At 35.7% G+C, this 20,689-nt stretch overlaps 1 protein-coding gene across 1 annotated transcript in view; it reads right to left on the bottom strand.

The window, feature by feature from the left end:
- The window catches only part of LOC148946813 (NBAS subunit of NRZ tethering complex-like), a 211,149-nt gene that overhangs the window by 75,654 nt on the left and 114,806 nt on the right, over positions 1–20,689 (bottom strand). The window contains exons 12-13 of the mRNA XM_089096616.1: positions 15,351–15,511; positions 3,185–3,626 (exon numbers count right to left, since the gene is read on the bottom strand). Coding sequence (XP_088952742.1) covers positions 3,185–3,626; positions 15,351–15,511 — 603 coding nt within the window. The remainder of the gene's footprint in view (positions 1–3,184; positions 3,627–15,350; positions 15,512–20,689) is intronic.

Raw genomic sequence — 20,689 nt, forward strand, 5'->3', positions numbered from 1 at the left:
GCCCCGAGGGCTGTGGGGGGGGGGGGTCGTCATTTAAAGACCTAATTTTCGGAATTTCAACTACGTTGAACAGAATGGCTATCTCAAAATTTGATTGGATGTGTTTGGGGAAAAGGTGGGCGTAAGAGGGGGTTAGTTGCCTTCCGATCACTTTCGTCTATTAAAAAGGGCACTAGCCCGTTGAATTTCCAATCGAATGAGCCCATTTTAAAGTTTCTACGACAAAGCTTTCTATAAAAAAAACCTTATATGCCCTGAGGGCAAAACTTACAACCCTTGCCCTGAGGGCTGTGGGGAGTGTCCTCCTCAAAAACATATTTTCTATCTGGAAATCAACTACGCTGAACAAAATGGCTATCTCAAAATTTTGATTGTATGTGTTTGGGGAAGTGGTGGGCGTGGGAGGGGTGTTAGTTGCCCTCCAATCACTTTCAACTATTAAAAAAGGCACTGCCCTTCCCATTTCCAATCAAATGAGCCCTTTTTGAAGTTTCTACGACAACTCCTTTGATACGAAGTGACCTGGCCAAAACAAGAAAATAAATAATACATTGTGCCAATATCTTTCTTTACTTAGACAGCGCTATTGCGCTGCCTATGATACTGAACACTTCTATGAGGTATGGGATTAGCTAATAAAAAAGTTGTTAATGAAATTATTATTCAAAGAATCAAATTGATACGGTTATGCAACATTGCGTGTCCCCCTCTCAATGCATAGAGAACGTGTGCCCCATCCTGAAAATAGTCACTTGTTTTCACATGTAATATAATACATAAATAGTATAAATCGCTCAGTGTTTGATCCCTAATACACTGTGCACGTTGAACTTTAATCGTTACCTACTGCACATCATAAGATATATGAAGTATAAAAACTCATCTCCACAACTTTACTGATACCTCATTAAAGAAATTAGATATCAAATATTATATAAAAATGCTTTATAAATGTACACACCGATGGAAATAAACATGATAATGTGATTAATAGAAGCATTGGGTGTATCATAAAGTAACAATTTAATTTTTTAAGTGTTTGTTTTAGTTTTACACAAACCGTATCCTATGGCTACATAGGGACTTTCAAGGGGAAGGGGTACATTTGTGAGTAAAATGAGTAATATCTTAGGAAAGGGCATGAAAAAAAGATCAATTAGTGTATTCACCTTGTATCTGTCAATAATAATTAATGAATATTAAATTAAAGAAAAAACAACTTCTTATCTGAAAAGAGCCACATTAAAACTTAATTTTTTTTTTCCTTTATGAGAGGGGCTGACCCCTTCTCAACCCCCAAGCTTTACGTTTAGTTTTAAAGTGCTTTTGAAACACTTCTTATTCCAATTTAATTGCCATTCAACAGCCAAGTTTTATAGTACTTTAAAAGATTTCTTATCCAATTTAATTGCCATTCAACAGCCAAATTTTATAGTACTTTAAAAGACTTCTTATTCCAATATATAAAAATATTTCAAGCCCAGGAAAAAGCCTTTGACTTTTTCTTAATTGTATCTAGCAAAGGACAAATTCCAGGGAATCAGGCACCAAAGCTACTCAAATATGTCATCATATCCCACAGAATCATGTTTTCAAAGGATAAAAGTATAAAGACCCTCTTGAGCCATTGCTGGCGGATAGGGCATGGAATCGACGTTTCAGTTGCTGGGTCTTTTTACAGGGACAAGTAACAAGTTTGTCACCTAACATGGTTGCGGTGGGAATTGAACCTCAGCCCCATGTTGCCAAGCAGAGCAATTTTCAAAGGATGTATGTCTTATATTATCTTTATAATATCATGTTATGCAATATTATATTCCCATGTTATGTGATATTATATTCATGTTATGTGATATAATTTCCTTGTCAAAAGATATGTGTGTTACCACCTTGTAAATGAAGATGCAGGTTTTTGTCAGAAAATGCATTGTATTCCAAAGTTATCTCTTATTAATTAACAGAAAGACAAAAAATGTGATAGACTTAAGCTGGTTTTTCTCTAATATAGATGTTCTTTGCTTGATGTGAAGTTACAAACAGGAAAAAGCCAATGGATTTTTCTTAATTGGAACAGTAAGAGGAGACCTGGCTATAACCTACAATTATGACGTCACTGATTAATCTTTAACATGAAATATGCAGTTTTTCGTACACAAATTTATTCAATTTTAAAAATAATTTGTTTTAATTACAAAATATTCTTAACCCCATTAATTTCCTTTAAATGAGCTATTGAACAACTCTCTATGATATTCAAACGCCAAGCAATCTGTGAAAAAAAAAAAAAAAAAAAAGATGCCGTTTAGGCAGAATACTGTGGTAGCTGCCACTTTTCTTTATTTTCAAGCCAATATATTTCCCTTGCTGTTCAAGCCAAGGGACAGAAAGTTTCCTATTTAGGGGGTTTCGGACAAAGGCGGTTCTAAAGGTGCAGTTTTTGTTTTCATCTGACTCTATTTTTAGGAGTTATGGGTTATTATATTTGTTAACACTGGACGTGATCATCTCTTACTAGGTTGCTAGCTACCGCTGTACCCCGGATGAAATAGCGGAGAAGTTTCAAAAAAAGGATTTGAGTACTTTGGAATAAGATATTTAATGTTAAAGCCTAAATATTCTTCGTCAGTGATTGTCTGTCATAGCCAAGCACTTGCTAATTCCCCAGTGCACTCTCATTCAGCCCATCTCTCCAAATGTCTTGTGGTCTCAAATTGGGCTCTCGGAAAGTCCTACTCAACATGTGACAAATAAACTTTATAGAAGAGCGAAAATCTTTAAGATTCATTTGCCGATTTTTACTTGTGTTACTTAAAGTCCAATTAATTGAACGATGTCGGTCTTTTTCAAGTTTTATGTTTTCAAAGTCCTAGTTTCTACTATTCCTCCAGATATCCTGCATAAGCCTGTGCTAAGACACATATTTTGCATAGCACCTTTAGTATTATAGAAGCCGCGTCGATACTAAATAAGATAAATACCCTACTAATTTACACTGAGGATAAGTATATTCTCTAGTTTTTTTTTTTACGACGGCTTTAAAAAATTAATTGGAATGACAAAAATAACAAACGGAAACAAAAGACTACCAAAAGATAAATAAAACATAAAATTTTTCTACTTATTAGATATTCCTTCTTAGCTATTGAACTGTTTTATTGTGTATTTTGCAATGGAATGTACTCACCTCCTTGAAACTACGACGAAACAGATATTCGGAAGTTTGAAAATGCTGCATTCCAGAAAGTATACGAACTGAAAGTTGATATGTGAGGTAAAACAGGCCTGTCTCCGTAACTTTCAGCCTCTCAAAAATCTTTGAGACCTCTGCCAAGTCCGTTTGATATAGCATCAAAGCGTGAAACTGCAAGTGATTATCTTCAAATTCATACTGCAGAAGATCACACCACACATTTCTGCCCAATGACTCATTAGAAAGAACTAGGTAGTTTACTAACAGTCTGAAAAAATTCAGAAGCTCGTTTTCAGGTCTTAGGATCGAGATGAAAACTAATCTTGTTTCTGACGGACTTGGCTTATAACTTTCATTCCAAGCATCTTCGTAGAACTCGGGGACTCGGAAAAACTCGTTGTTACTATGGATATCCGATGTATTACAGCTATTATGCCTAGAAAATAATAAACAAAAATATGACATGGTTTAGTGCCAGTAACACGTGTTTAACAGCCCTAATACTCAACTATACAACATCTTGAAACATGACTGACGGGATGGAGCCAATCAAAAGAACTGTTTATTTTTATCTTTTGTAAAAGCTAAACGTAAAACTCTGAATCCTTGTGAACAGCCATGCTTATTTATGGCAACAATTCAATTTTTGTCTCCACTCAATTGTTCTACTGTGGGGTGCAAAAATCATAAACACCACTCGTAATAAAAACAAAACAAAAGCTTTCCACTTAGGAGTTACTCCTCCAACCTATTTTTACCCATTTTCTATTTTATACGTTTCAGATCAAAGTTTAGTGTTTTTTCTTCTTCTTTATATATTTCCTTGACAGCCAGTTTTTTTTCTTCTTAAACCCGTTTAATAATTTCCTATTATATTCACATTTTGAGGAATTTGTCCACCCCTTTGAAATGTTTCTCCACCTTAAAAGCGTCCGAGTGTACGTTGTCCTGAAACAAGAACTACTCCACTATCTAAAAAAAACTGTGGTTGTGTGTGTCCGATCTGAAAGTCTTCCGAGATCTTGACAGACACCAACAGTTTCACTGGTCACTCAGGGACAAAATTGTCGGGTAAATGCCTTCATTCTCGAGAAACGTGTGAGACAACCAAGACCCACAGTCCCAATCTTAGATCCTTTTCCGATAGCATCTTTTCTAGTACGAAAAGAAGCATTCCGAAAGAAACTGAGCCCGTTGAAGGGTGGTTATTTGACCAGTTCTTTGGAATCATTGCTGGGTACAACTGCCTAAACAAATCAACTTTTCGCTGAATGATTTTCACGTCTGCGATTCTTCACTTTTTGCTGTGCAAAATTTCAGAAAAAGATTTTTCAAACAGCAAAACTACAAATAGATGAAAATAAAAGTACTAGGTATATTACAAGCAAACTGAACCTCAGTATTTTAATTATGGAGCTACACAAGTACATGATTAAAATGGCGTGCCACCTGATTTGTGACTTGAGTTGTGGGGCTGAGGTATTTTTTAAGTTGGAAGGTCTTTAAAATAAAAGATTTAGAACAGCAGCAGCTAATATACAACAAGCAACGGCGTTGACTTCATAAAGAGCGATGTCTCTCCTATTTAGTATTATTTGGTTTTAAAGTCCTTACCATATAGAACGGACACTCGTAAAAATTGCGGTGGAGAATAGGTTACAAATGCAAAGTCAAGTACCCTTTACCGATCACAGGGCAATGCATAGCAGTTATCTTAAGAAATATTGACACCAATGATATGTTACGCTATGAAAGTGTCATGATTTTTTGACGAGCAAGATGTATAAGAAAGCTGGTAGCGTGAGGTAGGATGTCTTGTCTATTGGAGTTTGACCCTAGGGTCGCGTGAAGGCTTTGGCCTCAACAAGCCTTTACATTTATCTGTTATTTATAACGAGAACATCCAAAAAGTACAGTAAATATTCTATCTCAAGTGACCCGCAAATTCTTATTCATGTAGCTTAGGGTATCCTCTTATTTTGTCTAAGACTTAGACGATAATATCCTGCTGGCTTCCGTAATTCCCTTTTCACCGTGAACAATCTTTGGCTTTTAATCTCCAGGATCAATAAGCATGATGCTGTCGTAAACCTTGAAGGTTTAAGCTGGAAATGGTGGAAAGGGACTTAATTTAAATTTCAACGCTAGCGTTTAACAAATATTATTAATGGTAATATTACTTGAGTATCAATTGTTGAAATGTGACATACCGTATTTATTTTCAATTTTTCCCGGCCATGTCCAAATTTTCTATTGTTGAGTAAACAGGATTTGTAGGAAGAGGAATTTTAACTTACTAGCCTAGCTGACATTTTCTTATGAAAGACTACATAATCTTTTCCAAAAGTCTAGCTCATTTCTACCTATAGAAGTTTCCGACAAATCCATCTTATTTGGCAAAGGGCAGTGTTTCATCGTCTAATATTCCGCCTGTTTTCCGCTAGGGATCCATATCAGTAAGTTTGCTTTTGGTTGTACGTAAGATCGAGATGACGCCCAACAGATGTAGGAAAACTCGATATCGATACTATCTCATATATTTTTGACGAGGTGATGAAAAGGATGACAAGGACTGCAAGAACTTTTAGTGGGATCTGACATTTTTGTCCTCCGCACCCCCTTTCCCCGATACAAAGCTCCAAAACCCCTCCCTGCGGTCCCTGTAAGTTTCAATTCGATCGCTGACCCGTTCTGAAATTTGAAGCCTCCCACGACCTCAACACTCCCTGAAAGTTCCAACTCAACATCCTAAAATAAATCCCAAGATATTGCAGATTTGCTATATTGGTAACCTATGTGATTTTTATGGGTTTATATTTACCTCGCAACTTCATCATAAAACTCGCTATTCCTGGTTGTAGTAATTTTGTTATTTTTAAATTTGAGTTGAGTATTCAATTTAATTTTAACTCCCAGAGTCCCATTTGGGCTCGTAGCAGAAAAACTTTTAGGCGGATAGAAGATCAAAAATATTTTAGCCCCACCCCCACACAAACACAAACAAAGCATGAAGTTCTCTTGTCCCTCATTACTATCTGAAAGGTTTAAAAGGATTCCCAAAAATCGTCCTCGAGATATTACAGATGCACGATTTTGATCACAGAGGACAAGTGTCTTGCGATTTATTGCCTCGCTACTTTATAGTGAAAAAATAAGGCATTAGCCCAAAAACTTTAACGCGGATCACAGGCAAAAGAAAACATACTCCCTCCCCCCGTAAAGGAATGACATTTTAACCCTCTTCTGCAGTCCCCAAAACTCCCTGTAAGTTTAAATTTGCTTCCCCAGGGTATCCCCGAGGTACTACAAATAGCGTATTTTGAAAACTCGGGCGTACATAACAATCTTTGACGTTTTCAGATATATGACAAGTTTTAAGAGCATAGTTTCTAGAAGTTTTGGGAAATCTTGGCCTTAGGAACGATCCCTCATAGTTCCAAATCGACTGAGCAGCCAAGACAAAACATGTCTACCTTTACTACTAAAACTTACCTGTAATAATGGGTAGGTTACATGATCTAAGGTCATTTCCCTTTACAATGCGGAGGAAGGGGCGCATCGATTCTGGAGGCAGATTCATCAGATATTTCAACTATACTGAATTAAATTATTGTCTCAAAACTTTGATCCGATGCCATGGTTGCAAGGCTGCCCAGGGCACAAAAAAAACAACAAAAAAACAAAACAAACTAAAAAACACAGGAGCGGGTTGTCCTTCAACTATCTTCGGACTTCAAAGAGCACTGAAACTGCCCAGATTCTGCGACTACACCTTCACTATGAGGTGGCAAAAAAAGAAGCAATGATAGTACATGCAAGACACAAGACACTTTGCTTTTTGCCAAGTCAACTATTGTCCCTTGGCATTACGCTAGTGCGAACTACCCCGGCCAGTCTAGTAATAAGGCAGATAAGAAGATATTTCGATATCCCCCTCCCCCTCTGCAGAAGTCGGATTAGGTTCAGGCCATAGAGATGCAAAACTATGAGCCCTAAAAACCCATAACTATGGATAATGATGGTTTTCAGAAGCATACGCCCCTTTTCTGAACTTAGAACGAAAAAGCTCAGATCAACTGAAAACTTACTGGGCAAGTAACTTGGTCAAAGGGACAGAAGAGACGGATTTATAAATTTATGATCTAGTTTTAAGTTTAATTTTAATTCAAATTAAGAAACTAGACCGAGCTCACAACTTAAAATCGAATTTCTTCTTGAAAAATTACAAAGAATTTATTGTTGTATTAATTTAAAATATGTCAGTTTATTTATAAAGACAATAATTCCAAAGCAAGTTACTTTTTCGTCTAGGTTCTTCAACGGTCTTTGGTGCATTTTATTACCGTACCCACCATAGTTTCAACTGAGCCTCTAGCACACAGACCCAGTTAAATGCAGGAGCAACTATGATCTGTGGATCACAGGTGCCACAAAGCACCACAAACAAGATCGTGTATAGGACTGGATTTGGTGCCTCTACATCCGCAACTGAAGTACAAGCTGCTATACGAAACCAGCTTAAATTAAGACCTGATTGACCGTTTTTATGGGTAAAGAATCTAGCCCTTCCCCGACAGAAATTCCATCGAGCATGGACGCCGAAAACAATGAATCTTTAGTAGTTAGGCTGATAAGAAAAAATAAAGCTGATACCCCGCGCAGACGATAAAAAGAGACAACTATGAGGCTGGCTTTTAGCCAAATTTCATTGGGACCCAACGTCCAACTTTGGTAAATGTGTTTATAAGAAGAATTTAGGGACCCCCTTTTCGTATTCCTCTCGTCACAGAGGTCAAACCAATCCTGGGATCTGAAAAGGCAAAACAAGGACATTAACTGTTGCTTCTTCTAAGTTTGGTTGATATCCAACAACCCGCTTTGGTAAATACCCCGATGATTATAACTTATATAGCCCCCACCATAGAGAGGTTAGATTGGTCCCAAGCCCCCGTAAAGATGAAATAGGATATTATCTGTTACCTCTCATCAAGTTTGATAGAGAGATGACAATCTCTTCTGGCATATGTCCTGATGACAAAAATGTAGGGAATACCTCCATCTACAGAGATCGAATCATTCTCGAACCACAAAAACCAACAATGTGGAAATCTACTCTTATCAAGTTGCTTTTATGCATGGCAACCTATTTAGTGACGCTGTTATGAGAAGAATGGAGGGAGCCACTCTCCAAAAGAAGTTAGATCAGGCATAGAAATCAGAAAGGCAACACTAAGACCGTGAGTCTATTCTTAATTTCTGCCAAGTTTTTGTTGAAATCCAACAATTCTTTCTGATAAACGACTTGACCCAACGAATTTAGGGATCCCCAGCAGAGGGCGGATCGGTTTATACAAGTGCAACTAGAACACTGACTCATACTTCCCCCAATCTATACGGAATACAACGTCCAGTTTTGGTAGATATGCAGATGATACGAATTTAGGGACCCCCTCCCCCACAATCACAAAATTAGGAATAGGTCTGGAAAGATCTTGGGTCCCCAAAAGCCACAATTATGAAACTAAATCTTGCTTTTCAACGAGTTTAATTTCGCCAAACTTTTCCTCCTTCCTCCCCCAGATGTCGTATAGACCCCAGGGAGGAAGGGCAGGGGCGTGTGGATGACACAATAAAGACAATACATAGCACAATAAAGTTCTCTTGTTCAAGTCATACTCCGACAAACTCTAATTTTAAATACTCTAATGATATTCATTAAAGGACCCCCCTTTCCTCATAGAATTTTGATAGGGTGCAGATTAACAAAAGACATAATTAGGACACTCACTGTTACTTTCTACCAAGTTTGACTGATAATTTCCTTTGGTTATATAGCGTCCTTCATCTATTTAGGTTATTTTCTTGAATGTTTAAGGTGTTAAGTCTTGTTTCCATCTTTTTTCCGCTAGTAAAGGCTTCTGGGCGCGAAGCCGAAATACTGGAAGTTTGTAGGTGATTGTAGGGTGCTTTTACCTTACACAAAATACTTTTGTTAGTACATATATTTTTTCCATATTGTTAACTGGAAGTTTTACCCGTTAATTGTCATGGTGACAAAAATTTAGAAACCCCCTCTCTAAAAAAAACTGACAATGGGTGAAAATTGCAAAAGATGCAACTACGCCATTTAATCATATTCTTGACCCCTTTGCTAAATACCCGGACGATGAGAATTTAGGGTCTGGATGCTACCCAATAGCTTTTTCAGGTAGATGTCACGGTGACAATAATTTAGGGACTAAAACCTTCACCCCCCCCCTGAGGTCAAAATCAGTATTGGGCTCCAAAAGGCGTACTAGGAAATTTAATATTACTTCTTTTGTGTTTGGTTGAGTTCCGATAACCCCTTCTGTTAGGTATCTTGAAGACAAGAATTTATTTATCTCTCCCCAAGAAAGTTTGGATTGGATCCTGATCCCCAAAAAGTATATTTAGAACATTAGCTTTAAATTGTCACTAACGTTTTTTAAGATCTGGCAATCCCTTCTGGTAAATGTGCTTATGAAAAGAACTTAGGGACCCCCTCGTCCCATATAGGCCAGATCGGCAAAACTCAGCAAAAATATAACTCGACACTTACGCTCACCTCCCACCAAAGTCGGTTGGGGTCCGACAGCTGTCTTTGGAAGATGTTACGGTGAAAAGAATCTAGACCCCCCCTCCAAACTTCCCCTATAAAAGTCAAAATGGGTACAGACCTCACAAAGCAAACCCATGATGTTTAAAATTACTTCTGCCTGACCGGGTTGATATCTTAACTAGTAGTCCTAAAGACAATAGCTTAAAGACCACTCTAGCTTACCTCGTGAACAGAAACTGGACTGGATCCTGATCTCCAAAAATCATAGCTAGGATATTAGCTCTTATTATACTTCCCACCAAGTTCTGCTTAAATTCAACAAGCCCATCTGGTAAATTCACTGATGACAAGAAGATACAGACCCCTTACCCCAAGTCAGATTGGGTGAAAACTGTCAAAACATAACTAGGGCACTAGTTCTTACTTCCCACCATGTTTGGTTGAGATAGGACAGTTTTTCTGAAGACCACTCCTCCTCACAATGATCAGAATACATACAGAGACCCCCAAAGGCAGAGCCAGGACACATGCTCTTATTCCAGAGCAAGTTTGATTGAGATCCAATAACCCCTTCTGCTAGACGTCATGACAACAAGATATAGGGGACGCTCACTTTTTCCCCCCGAGACAGGTCACACCGGCCCGGATGACAAAACCCATAGCCAGTTCGTACTTTTTATAAGTTTTGATTGAGATACAACCACCTGTTCTGGTAGTAATCCTCGTACAATGAAACTGGGAACCCACCTCCCCTGCTGCCGCAGAGAGTGGATAATGTTCGAATACCCAGAAATCTCAAACAGAACGCTTATTGTTACTTCCCAAAAGAAATGTTGGCATCTAGTAACAATCTTAGGTATATTCTCTAAAATTGGAAGAAATAAAAAGTTGTTACACCCTGAAGTGTTATTTGATATTAATGGTAAAAAATTTAGAGGACCACAAGCTGTTGCTAAGAAGTTTAGTGAATATTTTGCTAGTATTGGATCATCTGTTGTTTCAGGAGAAGTTGACCTTTCTTCCCCAAGGTCGCATAAAAAATATCTACCGCCCACTGAAGATACGAGCATATTTATGGCCCCGGTTACTTTTGCAGAATTTCAAAAGGTCATTAAGAATTTAAAAAATGGTAATTCATTGGGATATGATGAACTTTCAACTAATTTGCTAAAAAATATTGCAGGTGAAATTTTTGAACCATTGCTTCATATTTTAAATTTATGTATTTTCTCAGGTACATTTCCTAAAAGATGGAAAATTGCACGTGTAATACCATTGCATAAAAAAGGAGATAAATCTGATACAAATAATTATCGTCCTATTGCAATTTTATCACCATTGTCTAAAGTATTGGAAAAAATTTTAAAAGGAAGGATTACTAATTATCTAGATAAAATAAATTTTTTTACCAAACAGCAATTTGGATTTAGGGCAGGCCATTCGACGGAACAAGCAGTTGCAGCTCTTGTATTAGAAATAAATGACTGCTTAGATAGTAATTATCATGTATCTACTGTTTTTTATGATGTTAAAAAAGCATTTGACACTTTAAACCATGAAATTCTTTTTGATAAAATGGAAAATTCCGGTATAAGAGGGAAAGGACTAGATATAATAAGATCATACCTTTATGGACGTAAAATCGTGGTAGATGTTGATGGACATTTGTCTAGTTTAAATGATCTTGAAGATATTGGTGTCCCACAAGGATCGGTATTAGGTCCACTTTTATTTTTGATGTATATTAATGATCTCCCACGATGTTTGCATGGAAATAATGGTCTTGCAATTTTATTTGCAGATGACACAGCTGTTTCTGTTAAAGCGAAGGATTCATCTACATTGATTCAAAATCTGTTTAACACTGTTAGTTCAGTTAATCGATGGTTTGTATCTAATTATTTAGTACCGAATTTTAAGAAGACTGAATTTATGGTTTTTGGTCATTCAAAACATGCTACTAAAAAAATTTTCATGTAAGGAGCTTCAAGTTGGTGAGCATAAAATACGTAGAGTTCAATCGTATCGTTATTTAGGAGTTTTTATTGATCCCCTTTTGACATTTCAAACTCATATTGATCATTTAAGGGTGAAACTTTCGCAAAATATTGGGTCTATGTATCGTTTGCAACATGTTTTTCCATTTTCCATTTTAAAAATAATTTATCATTCTTTGATTGCTCCTTATTTAAATTATTGCACAATTATTTATTTAAATACTTTTTGGACGCATATAAAACCCCTACAGATCCTTCAAAATAAAGCAGTGAGAATACTTGGAAATTTTTTACATCGTCCATCAAAACTTAGAGATGCATCGGAAACTGAAACATTATTTCTTTTCTTGAATTTATTAGATCTGAATCATATAAGAGAACTTAATATATCAATATGGCATTTTAAAATACAAGATCCTAGTAGTTATTTTTATGAAAAATCTCTGTTGATTCTGCCCCCTCCTTCGGCTCTTAGGTGTTCTGGAACATATCGAATTCCCTTTGTTAATTGTGAAAGATCTAGATTTTCAATTAGATACCAAATACCATTTATTTCAAATAAATATAGGCTGAAAGATAGAATTCAAATTGAGTCATTTCGGCAAATATCAGTTCTAAGGAAGAAAATATTAAAATTATGTATTGACCTGTGATGGTGGAATAGAAATTTTTTTATTATTATTATTATTATTTTTTTGTTTATATTTGTTACCCATGTTGGGATAGCCTTCCATGCCCCACTTGTCCAGCGTTTGTTTTCTTTATGTTTGTTATGTTTTTTTTTTTCTTTAACCAGGTTTTTTTTTCTTTCTCTCTTTTGTTATGATGCGGAAATGTTTTTTTTTTTTTTTTTTTTTTTTTTTTTTTTTTTTTATTATTAATACCCAATTTTACGAGCTTTACTCTCTGTTGGGGGTATATGTTTTTTTGTTATGTTGATTTATTCAAATAAAATCTTCTTCTTCTCTGATTATAAATTTAGGGATCACCTCCTCCCCTCAAATGACAGATAAGATACGATTGTGGTAGCAATTTTGCTACCAAGTTTGGTTGATATTCGACAGTTTCTTCTGATAGATCTCCTGATGATAACACTTTAGGGTCCCCCTCGCCCAAAGAAGTTGATACAAGCTTTTACTTCCTATTAAGTTTGGTTGAGATAAAAATAATCCGTTTTAGTAAATTTACAAATTAGAAGATTTCGCCTTATCTCCCATCCAATGATTTGGACCGCTGCTGAGCTGTTTCAATCTGATTCTTGATCAGGACTCTGCAGGCTTTCAGTAAATTCAAATGAAATAGAGCATTTTATAATGAACTTAAAAAAAAAAATTTGGTATTGGAAGATTGATTTTCCCAGAAATATTTCCAAGAAATCTAGAAAACATAATTTTTCCTCTCGGGCCTTGAAGAGATAATTTTACACCCCGCACGTCCAACATTGCACAATTTTTAAGATTGATTTCAAGATTAATTGATTGATTGTTAATATTTATTGATTTTGATTTAAGATTGATTAATGATTATTATTGACAAGTTTTGTTTATGCTATTTGGTACACATAAAAGTAAATTTAATGTTCTTTATCTTTGAAAAATTATCGGAAACTTTGCAAATTTCAAAGGAACCTTTCTCCTCTGTCCCATGTACATCAGTTATTGTAACCAAGCTACAAATAGCAGATCACACAAAAAAAGAAGCAGTTTTTTTATCGCTATTGACAAAATCTTTATAAAACTGCAAAATGGACCTTGAACATAGCACAGACATCTTATAGCAAAAATTAATGTCTTTACCAAACGAAACATCTAAGACATGTCTTATAGCAATAATTAAAGTCTTTATCAGACGAAACATCTGAGAAGAAGGGGATTCCACGTCAGAATGCCTCTGCCGTACATATTTACGCTAATTTAAATTTTGAAAAACGTGTCATTGTTTATTTTATTAAGAAGACAAAGTTTACAAAAGTATTAGGTTACAAAAGAATCCAATAGAAACATGGATATAGTGTGTTTCTTTTTTTTAGGATTGAATATTAAAGTTTTTCTGTCAAAGTTAGACTAGGACAAAATTTGTTCACCAAACAAAAAAACAAAGACAATAAAAAGAAAAATACCCATCAGCTCGCTGAAAACTAATCCGGAGCAAAGTTTCTTGCCTAAAAAAACAAAAAAAAAACCTAATTCTAGCTTAGACAAGGGACATCAACCAGATATGGACGTAAAAAAAATGTTTATATATATAAACGTAAATAAATGTATAAATTATCTAAAGATAAAAAGGTTTTTACATTTCTTTAAAAGGCACCAAACAAGTGATACTTTCTAGCCATCGAAAGTAAAAATATTCCAGGCAGATTGAAAAGCATTCAGGGGTTCGACGCCCGATCTGACCGATGGACTGAATGGAATCCAAATATTATTATAATTGCAAAGATAAAATGTAGAATGGTCAAAGAAAAGAGACGGTCTAGTTTTAAGGGCCACGGGAAATCACCGTCTAATTGAAGAAAACAGAAATATGCATAAAACAATATTAAAAAAATTAAATATAGAACAATATATTTGATATGTTACAATATATTTGTTTCATAGAATTATGAAACAAATTTTTAGAATCAACCCAGGAAAAATGTGTTAGTGCTTTCTAAGAATTTCAAGATTCCTCGGTATCTTCGCTTTAATTTGACTAATATAATGCGTATAGGAGATTCTTATCAAGAAAAATACCCAGGATCGAACATAACGATCACTAGGTCCACTGAGAGAACACCTTGAAACATGAGCTTTCGAAAGTTCGCCTGAGAAATTCGTGAGGAAATCAGGAAGCTCGACTTAGCAAAATTTAATTCCAGGCAATTAGCATCAAACCACAGAATTACTCTCTCAAATAAAACAGTCAATCCAACACAGATTTCAGGCTCCGTTCTGACAGCAGCACCAAGAGTACTGTCGTCAGCGAAGGCAACTAGAATGTCAATACCTGTTGGTGGAGAATTACGTTTGTGGGCATGGAAAGAATCAAGGTGACAGAGCTGACAACAAACTGCTTGTTTTTGGTTCATAGCCTTAAAAAAAAATCCTAAATAAAAATTAAGAACAGAACTGGCCCTAGAACTAAGCCTTGTGGGACCCTAAACTCAACCTGAGACGATAAGCGGAAAAGAAGATCCACTGAAATAACCGTTCCAGACAAAAGGAGTCAAACCAAGGACTAGCATTCCCATTTATACCGCAAGAAGATAATTGAAAGAATAGAATTAGGTTGGTCGACTTCCAAAGCAATCAGTGGATTTACTGGAGCAGATGCATGAACTGTAAACCTTTGTTAGGGGAGGGGTGATAACCAGATTTCTCACTGGACGGTCAGATGCATACAAAAGTCTACCTTACATTACTGAGAATTCAATATATATGTTAAATTATTTCTAAAAACTATTGGAATGGGTCGGGAAGTGATCAGATTGGGAGGGGACAGCATTCCTCTTATCGCCTCCCCAGTGTATAGCTATCCTTAATAGTCCTTGTCTGAAAATACGGTTAAAAAAATAAATATACAAGCAAAACGGAAAAACACTCACTCGATATTTTTACTTAGTGCTTCTCCACCTTTTGAAACGACATCAATTATTCGTTTGGCCGACGCAGCTACTTGAAAGATATTTTTTCTAACATTTCCAAGGGAATAGTCTGAGCTACTTTCCTCGTGTCCACCAAGATCCACAGTCAAAACAGACTCTTGCTGCTCATAAAGGAATGGATGAAACATTAATTATAATAATATGATAACAGATATATAAATATTATATAGTGTGTTAATGTCAATCTAAAAGAAAATGCATTAAATAACAGGAGCTCAAAGTAATAAACTACTGAAATGAGGAGTAAATATCAAATGGAGCCAAGGTAAAAAACTTGTGCAGAAGAAAAAAACACGAAAAACAAAAACAATTGAATGTGCAATGTTTGAATACTAAATTAAATGCCAACTATTTTAATATTTACTGTAAAAGACGATATTAAAATAAACGTTTAATCCAAGCTTGAAAAGTAAAATATATACATCACATAAAATATATATTGCAGGAGTAGCATTTGCAATATTTGTTTTCAAGTATACTACCATACCTTCGTTAATGATACAATTATAGATAGCATCACATTTACAAGGACACTGTAATTGACGGTTTGTTAAGTGAATCCGAATACCTTGTTAGAGCACCGAATGAACTTCATTATCACCTCCAGTTGATCTTTCAAATGATCAATTTCAATCGAATCGTGCCAAATGGTTTTCTAGACGGCCATATAACGTCTGTGCTAAAGAGAGGGAAATCTACAGATTGTTATGAATCATATAGGCCAATCACTGTTGCTTGTAATGTGAGCAAAGTGTCCGAGTATGTAATATTGCCCATTACTACTGTTGAAGATTGCTGTGATTATCAAATCGGTTTCTCGGAGGGTCTTGGTGGTCAACATGCCCATCGAATTCTGTCTAAGATCCCTGTTGACGCACAATCCAAGAATGATTCAACGTTCATTTGTACAGTTGATATTTTGAAGGCTTTCGATTGCTTCTTTGATTAAAGCGGGAATTAATAAAAGTGTATGTGCGACGCTACTTTATTTGCATTGTAATTCTATTGTTTTTGGTAAATGGGATTTGAGGCTGAATGCTCCGATTCAAATAAAAAGTGGGGTCTGCCAAGCGAGCGTGCTATCTCCCAGCACATTTAAGTTGGCTAATGTTGAGGTTCTGAGTGGCATTTTGCCCATTTCGTTTGTTAACGGTGTGGAGAAAACATATCACGCGTACGATGACGATGTATTGCTGATTAGTAGAACGCGCGAACCTATTCAATCGAATCTTGATAAGCTATTGCATGGTTTTTCTAGTATTGGCCTGTGAATTAATAGTTCAAAGTGCGAATGTTTAGCGTTTAACTGTAGTTATCCAGTTTCTGTTTCTATCAGTACTTCTGCTATTTCTTGTGTTGATTCATTTATGTATCTGGGAGCACGGTTAGCTTGTAGGTCAGACAAGAGAGGCAATAAGTTGTCAAATATTGGAAAGTTTCCGGTCTAGTTATGGTTCGATTGTACCAAATCGGTGTAGATTTTGCCGGAAGGATCTTGGAAAGATTTTCTCGTCTCGTATTACGCCCCACGTTACGTGTTTGTCGGGAGTGCTCCTCCTCCTGACAGGAAGAGATATGTCAAGTCTTAGAAAAAATTACTTTGAGCTTTGTAAATATTTCCTATGTCTTCCTTCTAGGCACAGTAATTAAAAAATAATTCAGAATTTCTATGTCCGAGATCCGAAATCAGCAACAGCAAAGTCACGCCTCGTACCTCTTTTTTGTATATAGTGCTTTAAGTGATTTCTAATGTGTAATTTTTTTCTCTCGTTTCTTATGTACTCCACTTCTTCCTTTGTCAAAAAACCACCGAGGTCAATAGCAAGCGAAACTCGTAAAAACGAAAGTTTAGAAACAATATTACACCAAACGAGCTTGATTTTAAAGTGACTCCAATTAGCCAAGAAACTGCTTAAAAAGGAAGAAAAACTCCCCCAAAAAGGTGAGCAATCTTGTAGAAAATTACATTTTCATTCATTTGGCAATGACATGCTTTTATTTGTAATTTGGAGATTTCCTGGATTTTTACGAGGGAAATTGTCTATCATGAATTATTTTTCTTGGCTTTTGAAAAATTCGAACAAAGCCGAAACTATTTTAATTCATGGTCTTTACAGCATAATGGAGTTATTGCACACAATTGGGTTTTCGTTTTTTTTTGTTTTTTTTACCTGTCAATGGGCGGTAACTAAAAAGCAAACGAGATCAGTAGCAAGCGAAACTCTAAAAACGGAAGTTTTGGAACGATATTACACCAAACAAACTTGATTTGTAGGGTTATTTTAAATACTCAAAAATTAAAAAAAGGAGAAAATCCCCAAAAATGGGGAGCAATATTGCAGAAAATTACGCTACTAAATTCAGCACCCGAGGAAAAGTTTCAAGACCATGTCTACAAAAATAGGTAATTTTACATTTTTTTCAAAAAAGAGTATCATGGTGCACTTTTTTCTGAAGGATCGAAGCGGACCAGTGGACCCTTTATTTCGGAGGGAGTTTATTAGTGCAAAATATTGGATCTCCATGGCTCTTTTTAAGTGACAAAAAGATCTCAAGACAGTAAGGTACTGACTTCTGCCCTTTTGAGACACAAAAGAACAATTTGAGCTGAATAGGATAGAGAATTTTGAGATTTGGGTCGAGCAATCAAAAAGCTATCTATAAAGCCTGCCAGTTTTAGAGGCAATGACAGGCACAAGACCAGTCTTATCAAACTGAACGATTATTATAAATGATTATTTCTCACCTTTATTTTACTTACTTGCTTCATTTGTGGTATTACATAGTCGCGCACTATCAATTAGAGAGCAAGGATGATGTCTCAAGAAGTAGATTGTTAGGTCCTTATTTTTCAAAATGAACCTTCATTTTTGAAGCTTTTTGATAAAAAGCAAGTTGGCACTTTAGCTAAAATGAGGTGATAGGGGTTAACAGTGAGGGGCTTAGCCCCCCCCCCTCATATTCACGTTTCTCATATCTTCCTTCTCGAAGGATCGCTTAGAGTTGTTTATTTTGAATTTTAATTTATTCCTTCCAGGTTTGAGTTGTTCGTTTTGACTGTGTTGGTTTTAAATTGTGACGTCTCTGTTTACTTCAAAATTTAGCTTTTTTTTTAAATAAATTCTTTAGTAATTCCCTTGGGGAAAGGTCGTTTTCATGACTATTTATAATCTTCTTTTCACGATTTCATCGTGAAAAAGGATTGCAGTCAAGTTTTTCCTATGAAAAATTGGTTGTTTTAGCCACAAATATGAGCTCAGAATCGAGTCCAGCTTGTACTCTGTTTAATCTGAACCGTAATATATTCCTAACCGAAAATTTAGACATGCCTGTTAAAGCTTGTGGAGACGTGGGAAAATTTGTATTTGTCGGTAGTAAGGCACTGATTTTTAGAAGATTGTTTGAACCGCAGATTTTTGCTAAGCATCTACCGATGCACATATATCAACTTCAAAACATGCTTTTGATCAGCTTACACAAAGAGGATTTAACCATCAGATAGTTCACCTTCTGACTAATATGTGCAGCTTTTCGGTGGGCCAGGACCTGCCTATTTCAAAGGTTGAACCTTCGACTGTCTTTTCTGTGGTCAAAGGAAATAAGTGACAATGTATGTATGAAGCAAATAAAGGCTATAGACATTATATGTACAGGTCTAAACAATTGATTTGGAAATCTACTAATACTACTAACAACATCTTTTTATAACATTCATTCACCCGAAGTCATCATAGTTGCACACGCTCTTTTCCATCGATATCTGCTACTCTTTGTCCTCTCCTAATAAGTCACAATATCCTTTAAATCCTATCTTATGACCTCTTCCCACACCATTTTGGGACGGTCTGCGTTACATGCTTTAAATGTATCTTTTCACGCTTACAGCCCATTAATTCATTGCCTTAACCAGAAGACCCTTTTCCACATCAAAGGGATTTCTTCGTCGTTAATAAAAGAAGAACGTGTTAACATGAAGAGCGGTTTTAAAATTGATCTGAATAAACTTGAATTTAATCTTCCGGGTTAAAAATGATTAGTTAGGTCTAAATCAAGATAACCGTCACTTGGAATAAAAATTGGGATCTATGCTTTCCTCCCGAGCATTTTAAAAGATTCTCTACGCCAAGTGATCGCTTTCTGTAGAGGCTTCGCAGCCAATTCAAACTTCATCGTTCGACGATGAACTTATATACATACAAGACTTGTTGAGAAAACATGTCCTCCAAAAATTGAATCTCATTCTCTTTCATCGCTTACTGAATGCCATAGAAAAGAACGATGAAATGACAGTAAAACTGACAAGGAATGGATATATAGAATCTTGATGATACAGAAAATACTAGAAAAATCAAATTTGCGGGTATTCGCATTTGTAATAACTCTAAAAATTGTAGCTGGGGTCAAATTGTACTTCAAATTTAAAGAAAAATTAAAAAATTAAAATATAAATTTACAATTTAAAATTAAAAATTTTAAATTAAAATTTAAAGAAAAACTAAACTAAAAATTCGAAAGTTGAAAAAAAAAATTAAAAACTTAAAATTAAAATTAAACAACAAATAGAAATTTAAAGAAGCAATGGTCTTTGTTTATCATTCCGTTTTCAGACGTAATTGTTGAGACAGTTTCAGTATTGCGAAAATCATTAACACAGAATGGTGGAACGCATTAGAACAGACACTTTACTTCGTAATAAAAAAATATAGTGAATGAGAAGAAGCCAACAAAATGCTGAATGTATAACCATAGTTGAGACAGAGGTGTGGGAACTTGACAACAATTCGCATGTCCACTGTTGCTTTAGAAGTAAGGCAAGAATACTAGACAAAATTCAATTTTAGTGCAAATTCATGTGTTTCCCTTTTAAAGAAATTTACCAGCCTAATTAAGTAAGAATGGCTTTTACGGTGTTTTTATTGCCAGGCATTTGTCAGAAACACCACAAGCATCATCTATTTTTTGTTTGGGACTTGAGAGCACTTTAGAGAATAATATTAAAAGTAAAAAGAAACAGGACTTACCCTGTATATGAAGGGATTTCACATCCTACAATCACCCGCTCTATACTCTATAGTTTAACTGGTGCTCTACTGTAACTACTGCACAGTAAAAATATCTAGACAGCTAGGAACAAAAGTTCAACCTAAATTTACTGTCGTATTCCTTAAGTCAATAAATATGAACAAGAGATAACCTAGTTTTTCCTCGGAAGGATACTCGTCTAATTTTACCTATCCTAGTTGGCCCTCGTTAGCTTCCCAAGAAAGACATTTTGCGGT

This window comes from Artemia sp. Qi Xiang Cuo, chromosome 11, assembly GCF_049724085.1.
Source record: "Artemia sp. Qi Xiang Cuo chromosome 11, ASM4972408v1, whole genome shotgun sequence".
NCBI classification, from domain to species: Eukaryota; Metazoa; Arthropoda; class Branchiopoda; order Anostraca; family Artemiidae; genus Artemia; species Artemia sp. Qi Xiang Cuo.